This window comes from Nansenia antarctica, assembly GCF_963989245.1.
Source record: "Nansenia antarctica genome assembly, chromosome: 12".
NCBI classification, from domain to species: domain Eukaryota; kingdom Metazoa; phylum Chordata; class Actinopteri; order Argentiniformes; family Microstomatidae; genus Nansenia; species Nansenia antarctica.
In genome coordinates, this window is record NC_137682.1 from 14,879,716 (window position 1) to 14,888,642 (window position 8,927).

The 8,927-nt window shown below is 43.0% G+C and overlaps 1 protein-coding gene across 1 annotated transcript; it reads right to left on the reverse strand.

Annotated features, from left to right (window-relative positions):
• Nucleotides 1-625: 625 nt before the first annotated feature.
• Nucleotides 626-7,399, reverse strand: plag1 (pleiomorphic adenoma gene 1; the record flags this gene model as incomplete). The annotated part of the gene is made up of 2 exons (XM_080543336.1): nucleotides 7,276-7,399; nucleotides 626-1,850 (listed from the first exon to the last, which is right to left on the reverse strand). The coding sequence occupies exon 2, from the start codon at nucleotides 1,844-1,846 to the stop codon at nucleotides 626-628; it is 1,221 nt and encodes a 406-aa protein (XP_080399462.1). The 5' UTR covers nucleotides 1,847-1,850; nucleotides 7,276-7,399.
• Between the last annotated feature and the right edge of the window lie 1,528 nt (nucleotides 7,400-8,927).

The window sequence follows — 8,927 nt, forward strand, 5'->3', positions numbered from 1 at the left end:
AGGTTTAAAAAGACACCACTGCAACCTCATTTCTATTAAGAATAATCTAGGCCTACATAAAACTCTCTAAATCCCAAATGATGTTTGCTTGTGTTGCGTGTGCTTAAAAGGTGTGTGTCAGCAGCATTGTAGTGGTGGAGTTGCACAGTAACCAAATTAAATCTTCAAGACAATGGCAAACATTATCCATGGCTTGAGCAATGTGGTTGAACCAAACCACTTCTATATGTGGAAGTGTACAACCAGTATGTCCTGATGTCAGTGTGGATAAACACATACATCCACTTTGCGTCAGTATCTGTATGTGCTTACAATTTGTTGAACAGAAGTGCTATTATGTTTTTTGTTTTGTTTTGTACAGACACATAAAACAATTTGTTACTGGCATAATTCTTTGCAGAATAGCCTGTGTTTATCAACCTGTATGTGTGTGAGTCAGTATGCACATGTATCTCTGTTTCTGTGTGTGAGTGTGTGTGTGTGTGTGTGTGTGTGTGTGTGTGTATGTGTGAGAGAAAGAGAGAAAGAGAGAATGAGAGAATGAGAGGGAGAGAGTAAGAGAGAGAGAGAGAGAGTAAGAGAGAGAGAGAGAGAGAGAGTAAGAGAGAGATGTATGTGTGTGAGGTCACTGAAAGGCCTGGTGGAAGCGGGGCAGCGTGGTGGCTGTGTTCAGGTTAGAGGTGAACGAGGAAGAGAGACCATGGAGGGGGCTGACACCCCCCCCACTCCCCGCCACATCAGCAGCATCCAGGGGCTGGGGGGGCAACTGGACGAGAGGCAGCACCTCCTCTGGCGGGTAGGGGACTCCTAGACTCCCGCCGGCCGAAGCCTGGCTGTATGGAGGGTTGTTCAAGGGCAGGAAGTTAAAGAGCTGCGAGAAGTCCAGCAAAGACGAGGAGGAGGCGAGTGACTCACCCGCGGCTGCTGCAGCTGCCACTGCCGAGATTTTGGATAGAGAAGCCTCCTCGTGAGCCTCGTCCAACGAGCCCACTTGGGGGTCTAACTCCAGCTTGGAGGCGGAGAGCGGAGTGTCCTCTGCGGAGGAGGATGGCATGCCGCTCTGCAGTTCCATCAGGTACGTCTCCAGTTCTCCCTTTAAATGCTGTTCCCTCTCAGGCATGGAGACGGCGTATGAGGTAAGGTTGGAGCCCAGCTGGTACTTTAAGGAGAAGGGATGCAAGGGGTTGGGGAGGGGTTCTGTGTCCAGGGAGGGCAGGGTGTGGTGCTGGGACAGGGTGGGGACAGGGCCACCGTACAGGTTAAGCTGGAGTTGCCTGGGGGGCAGCATAGGCGGCAGCTCACCCTTGATTCCGCTGGCAAGGTCGCAGGCAAAGGGCTCCAGCAAGTCAGCCGGTTCCATCTTCACCCTCAGCAGCTCCCGGGCGTGGCTCTTCTTCACATGACGTGTCAGGTGGTCCTTCCTGCCGAAGCGCTGGGCACAGTACTGGCACAGGAAGTCCTTGCGGCCCGTGTGCACCACCATGTGGCGCCGCACGTCTTTGCGGGTGTAGAAGCGCCGTTCACAGTGTTCGCACCGATGCTTCTTCTCTTTGGTCCCACCAGAGGACTTGCCTGCGTGCGTCTTCAGGTGTTCCAGAAGCACCCCCGTGCTGGCGAACAGCTGCAGGCACACCTGGCAGGTGAGGTCTCCACTGTTAGCCGCATGAAGGGCCAGGTGGCGCTTGAAGCCCAGCTTGGTGTTGTAACTCTTGCCACACTCCTGGCAGGCGAACGCCTCCTTGTTGGGGTCATGAGTGTGGAGGTGGTTCTTTAAGTGATCCTTACGATGGAACATTTTCTCACAGTATGTACACTTGTGGGTTTTCTCTGGCGAGTGTGTCGCCATATGCCTTTGAACACAGATACATTCTATAAGCATTAGAATTTTCAGCAATTACTCTCTTAAGTATCTAGGCATTGACGACACTCACATACAGTAGGTCAGAGTTCAAGAGATTCATGCTTGAGTGACAGTATTGCAGAGATAACACGACAGTAAACTGGCCTTCTCCACACATTTTATTTTAGGTGTTTCACTTCGGCAATACAACCACAAGCGGGCTTTGTTGAGCAATTCTAATGGACAGGCTTGTTGTGAAACAGTAGCTCATAGCTGTGTCTTCACTTGCCCAATTTGTGAGCTGATATTAATTGTATATTTTAATTTAATTTGTTTTATTGTAATTCCTTTTTTATTTTATTTTATTTAACCCTACTAAATTCGGGAAAACAGTTAATGCTCTGAAGCCTGGAAAGTCTTCCCCCTTCCTACCTAAGCAAGCTTTGTCAGACACTGGCCTCATTACCTATAAAAATGAGATAAGTGATGTCTTTAATCAGCATCTTATCTCGGCAGGCTTTTTATTTGAGAGATGTTTGAGATTTTTTTAATGTTTTGTAATTGTACTGATATTGTGGACAGGGTGCACCTGCAAAAGGCCTCAGTCTCAGTCTGTTTCCCCTCTATAAATAAAGGTTAAAGATTAAATAATGGCGCTTTTCCATTGACCAGACAGGTACGGCTCGGTACGGCACGCATTTGTATCCTACCCGTACCGTACTTTCAGAAACGCTTCTCCATTATACACAACAGATCTGGAGCGAGCCGGGACAGTAGGAGGAGTTAAGTGTCATAAGAGCACTTCGCTTTAATAAGTGGTGCTATACAGCTCAACGGGGGGAAATGCGATAAGAATTATGTCAAAATGCAGCACCATCATGCACAGATCAGCCTTAAAACATGTAACGTTAGATATATAACCAGGGGTGCACATAACTGGTGCGCCAGTGCGCATGCGTCGCCAAAATGCATGCTGCGCGGCAGATCAGCCGCATGAAGGCGCTCTTGCGCACCAACAGCTGGAACCGCTGGGAGAGGAATTTACTTCCTCAAAATCCAACTGCTGACTGCTGCATCACTGCAAGCCCCACTAAGTAACTATTTGCAGTCCCCTCAGCCGAAGGCCCGACGAGTAATCCATCACAACAGTCGACCGACGACGACCACGGCGACTCCCCTCACGAAAACATTCGGAAAGTATCGTAACTCGTACTTTCATTCCGCGTATCGCGTATCGCACGGTTATCACGCCGCCACGTGAAAATTCAGTCCCGAGCGACTCGTCGCTAAAAGGAAAAACAACACCAAGGGACACGTTTCTTTTCTCTGAAGCTTTCAAACGTTCAGACGTTTGTTTTACAGCTTCATTATCGCACCTCAACCCCTGACCCAGGGAATATGGTTGGGAATTCTATTAGAAAAAAAAAGACTTCAAAATAATGAGCTATTTAAAGTGATAGCCTACTACCACATCCTCTACCATGGTTGAAATTGAGGACAGTGATGACAGCAGTCAAGAGAGCAGTGATGATGATGATTAAGCTTGTAGCATAAATAAATGCTTAGGCTGTAACTTTTTGTTGAAAAGTTGATTTCAGTGTTTACAGAACAGAGCAGTGCTTAAAGAGATGTCCGTTTATTTCAGTGTGTTTAAAGAACAGACATTCAGTTAGTGCTTAAAGAGATGTCAGTTGATTTCATTGTGTTTAAAGGAGTCTGACAGACTTTCATGCTTAAAGAGCAGTCATTTGATTTTGCATTTGTTTCTTTTGTTTTGCACACAATCATTTGTTCGTTCATCTTTATTTATGAATAAATGTCGTTTTGCTAATATAAGTTATCCATGTATCCCTTTTTCATCCATCCTGTGGGACGGGTCGTGACTCGCGAGCTCGGGGAGCACCAAGCAGCATCCCTAGGTGCTCGTCTGAGCACTGGCCCCAAAACGTTATGTGCACCCCTGTATATAACGTTAGACAGGGAGCGATGTATTTCTACGGAAAGGCTGTGCTTGACGCTTCCATTGGACTGACGCCGGGGCTCATAACAATCTCCACGTTTGTTATATATACAAGTGCTCCGGTGTCTTGCTGGACCTGGTAGTCAAATATTTTTAGTTATACAGCGTATGGATGTTACGTGCCTGTTACTTGCCGCTTTCAGTTCTTTAGATCTAGTAGTTCTAGTAAATCGCGCAACCAGGGAATCGCCGACGTGTGTGAAAGGGTGCAACACGGAAATCTACCATAATAGCGATTTTTTTGTTATGCTTGTTGTAAATAAAAGTTATATGATGCATTGAAATGACATTAAACTAAGATAATAAGATGGTTGTCATAATTGTTCAAATCTTTATTAATAAGTAATTACAGAAAAAGTAAATGACATTTCAAAATGGCGGTTAGCGGTGAACTCTCTAAACATGGGATGATGATGTTGACGATTTCCATTGACCAATTAACGGTCTGCAGCGTCACACGTCACACACAGCCTGGCCCGAAGGTACCGAAATTACCTAGTCAGGAAGGGTAGCTAAAACGGCCCGGCCCGGACAGCTCGGTACGGCTCGGTTGGCAGTGGAGAAAGCAAAACAAACCGGGCTCACGCGGTACGGCACGGTACAGTACGGTAGTGGAAAAGCGCCATAATACCCTCTAGACCCCACAGCGAGGGAGAGTATAGCAGATCAGCCGTCTGCTGTGATGAGTAAAAAATATTTGTAATGTTGACATGCTATTATTCATATTATTCTGTAGGCTACAGCCTAATATTTCTGTGAATCTGTAAACAAATTATAGGGTTTTCACGTTTTTACAGCCCAGTATCCTACGAGTCATTTGGCGGTGCCTGTCTGTGTTTTTACTGTTCCTTTTCAACCCCGTCCGTTATATCATGTGTCATAGTTGGCTATAAATTAGTAACTTTCATATACCCTCCATAACAGTGGATATGGAGGGTGGATAGTGGATAGTGTACATAGCCTTTATTTATGTAAACCAGCTCCTTCCCTTCTTGTTTTTTTTTTTTTAAAGTTTTTTTCTTTTTTCTTTCCTAACACCAGGGGAGCCACCCCTCCTAAATTTCGTTGTTTGGTACCTGTACTGTAGCAATGACAATAAAGTCCATTCATTCATTCATTCATTCATTCATTCATTCATAAGTATTGGAAAGAGGAAGCATTTTGTCTTCTTTTAGCTATATACTCCAACAGTTTGGATTTGAAATCAAACAAATACTATGAGGTTAAAACATAGATTCTCAGCTTTAATTCAATGTTTTATTTTTTCTTGATTGGCTTCACCCTTTATAAATTACAACCCTTTTTATACATACGTCCTCCTATTTCAGAAAAGCCGTAGTATTGAAAAAGGCTTGTCTGGGGTTTCTGGTACATCAAGTGTGTTCTGTTATCATTTCTATCATCATTTATGCAGGCAAAAGAGAGTTGTCAATCTTTACTATTGATTTTAGGCTTCGCGTTTTCCTTTGCAGTCTGCTATTGGTTTCTGTCAACATGACAAACAAAGACGTGTCAATGAAAGTCAATGAAGTCTTTGTTAAGCTGAAAAAACAATCAGAAACATATCCAAAACCTTAGGCTTGCCAAAATCAACATATTGGAACATCATTAAAAAAAAAAAAACCTGTGAGCTCTGCAATCTGAAATGGGATGGTAGGCCAAGAAAGAAGTCTACAGTAGATCATCGAAGAATGCCTACCATGATTAAGAAAACCCCCAAAACAACTGTCCCACAGATCAGGAACACTCTCCAGGAGGTAGGCGTGAATGTGTCACTAGTTATCCTATGGTCAGATTATAGCTGGCCTAAAAGTACCTAAAAGCCTGCAGTGGTCTGGAAAAAGGTCACCTGAGTGATTACCAGAGTGATTGCAAGTGAAAAGTGATTGCAAGTGAAAAATCACCAGAGTGATTGTACGGTAAGTGGAAAGTTTGGAGAAAAAAGGATTTGCCCAAGATGTACAGCATACCACCTCATCTGTGAAACATGGTAGAATGGGGTGTTATGGTTTGGGCATGTCTGGCTGTCACTAGAACTTTTCTTAATTTAATGATGTTACTGTTGACGACAGCAGCAGAATGTATTCTGAAGTGTACAGAAACGTCTTGTCTGCTTGAGTACAAGCAAATGCCTCCAAATCCATTGGATGGTGCTTCATCAGACAGTTAGACAACGATCCAAAACATACTGCCATACTGTAGCAACTAGGGAGTTTTTCCAGGGTCAAAAAGTGGAAGATTCTTGACTGGCCAAGTTAAATCTTCAGATTTAAATCCAATTGAACATGCATTTAATTTCCTGATAAGATTTTAGGCAAAAAGACCTCAAAACCAACAACAGCTGAAGGTGGCAGCAGTACAGCTGGGTGCATCACCAGAGAACATACCCAGCGTCTGGTGGGGTCAATGGGTCGCAGGCTTCAGTACTAAACGTGACTGCTTTATTTGGACATCATATGCATTTTTTCCAATACTTTTGCCCTGAAATAAGGGGAGTAAGCTTAAACAATTACCTACTTTGTAAATGGTGAAACCAATCAAAAAAAACATAAAAAAAAAACATTGAATCAAAGCTGAGAATCTCTACTTTGACGCCATAGTAATTGTTTGATTTCAAATCCAGGACAAAATGTTTCCTCTTTCCAAACCCTTACTGTTAGCTGGTTTAGGCATCTAGTGATGGTGCATCTCTCTGCTGTTGACAGACGACGGGTCAAAAAATGTATAGAAAATTAAGTTCAACTGTCAATAGTGGATTTGTCAGTTATCACAGACTGGTACACTTTTATTTAATATCACTTACATATTAAACCATGTTACCAATTATGATAGAAAGATGTTTGATTGAGCAATTGACTGGACAAGAGAAGGGCATTGGCTCACTGCTTAAAATGTGGATGTTCGCACCCTATTATGAGAATTTTTTTATATTAACCACTGTGGGCTACTTTTCTATACAGTCTCAATCCCATTGAAACCCCAACTCCTTACTCCTGTCTCACATATACATTGACTCTAACTTTATTCTGTAACCATTAGGCTATGTTGCATTATCAAAGCCGACTCATGCTTATTCAAGTCAGATTGAGTTAAAAGTACAACGTTTTCCCTGCTTCTCAATGTGAGAGAATGTGTGATTTTGCCAATCTATCGGATAAGCTGATATGGCAAACCATTCTCTTTTCAAACATCATTTACAGCTCGTTTGGAAGCACTTCACATGTCTTCATAACTTCAGGTAGACCACAATTGCGATGGCAATACAGTATGAACCTTTTAAACACTGGCCTACTGTACTCTGTGTTCTTAAAACTAGCATTCAAAGATTACTAAAGATAACAACTACATTTTACAATAATTGGTATAACGAGAAGGAATATACTGCAGCCGGCTAGATATGGCTTCTTGTCTGTACCGTAGCAGCTTGTATTTGGAGACGAAGGCCTTGGTGCAGTCCTGATGGGAACACCGGTATGGTCTCTCTCCCGTGTGTGAGTATGAATGAACCTTGAGTTTCTCCACGCTGTTGAAGGCCTTCTCGCACAGCTGGCAGGGGAAGTTCTTCCTGGGTTTGCCCTCTGCTCTCTTGCGCCTCCCTTTTGCTGCAGCGAGCCTGGCTTTATCTGGAACGTGGTCTAGGAGCCCCTGGGTTCCCGTGGCCATGGCACCCTAGGGCAGACCAGCTGGTTGGACAGGGGCGCGGTGCCCAACTAGTGTTGACGCTAGTGCTCTATCCAGTTTTATGTGCTCAACACCGCCAGGACTGAGGGGCCTGTGGAGAGAAAGAGAGAAAGAGAGAGAGAGAGAGAGAGAGAGAGAGAGAGAGAGAGAGAGAGAGAGAGAGAGAGAGAGAGAGAGAGAGAGAGAGAGAGAGAGAGAGAGAGAGAGAGAGAGAGAGAGAGAGGGAGAGACAGATGATTGTTTACATGCAAAAGGGTAAGAGGACCTTTACTGCTTGATATAAACAGAATTTTATTAATCATTATATTTTTACATAGTTTTTGGAGGACCCATGACTACCCCAATGTCATCCACTGTTAGTGAGCATCTAATTGTCTTGAAGATGACTTCATCCACTTAGGCAGCAAAATTCAAAAATACAGTTGACTCCTTAATTGCAACTGTTACAACACAACAGGTCACAGTTTGCTGGAGCAAATGGTGCTGAGCAGAGCAAACAACTCAGGATACTCTACTACAGCATGACTTTTTATTGTACCTTGTCTTTAACAATGTTTCTGAGAAAACGCTAATTATTCCACTCAACCAGTTTTAGTAAACAGTCTGAAAAATGCATTCAAAACTCCCATTGGATTATTTCTCATTGTGTCTATTTGAAATATTACGGTAAAGATGGCTGACTTTGATCCCATTTTATCCATTTGCAAATGCAAATTGGAGCCAAACAACTACAATAGGAACAGTTTTTCAGGCCCAAATAAATAACACGGTTCTAATTCCTTCATATGAATGTAAGCTCTGGTTTAGCGTATGCGGTCATCACAAGCTCATACCAGTTGAATTTATCAGAAGTAGACTGTGGTCAGAATGTTCAATTATAAAAACTGTGTTCAAATGGTTTGCCTCTGTCTCTTGTCAGCTTTAGTACGTACATACTCACTTAAAATCACTGACTGCAGTTTACTGTTTTTTTTGGCAGACAGTTTGGAAAAAAACACAATCTAAATGTAAAATGGATATGCCCTATATTACAATCAATTGGACTTCCCAAATATAGTATGGTCACTATTACAGAACATTTATTTTGACCAGTGATTTTCAGCATGTTGGTCCTAGCCCTGCAGTTGAGAGGAGAGCATGTAACCTTGGTGCATTGAAGGGAGAATTGGATGGGTGCGATCACCTTCCATACAGAGAGTTTTAGGGAACAGTAACAAATTCATTTTTGGTTGTCGTTGTTTCCCTTTAAGCTGTAATGGCAGCAAGGTGAAAATCAATTGCAAATTGAACAATTATTGATTTTGAAAGTTTATTTGATTTTAAATGTTCACAAGAAGACGGAATTGAAATATGGTCTAGACAAAACTAAACAAAATAAATTTCTAC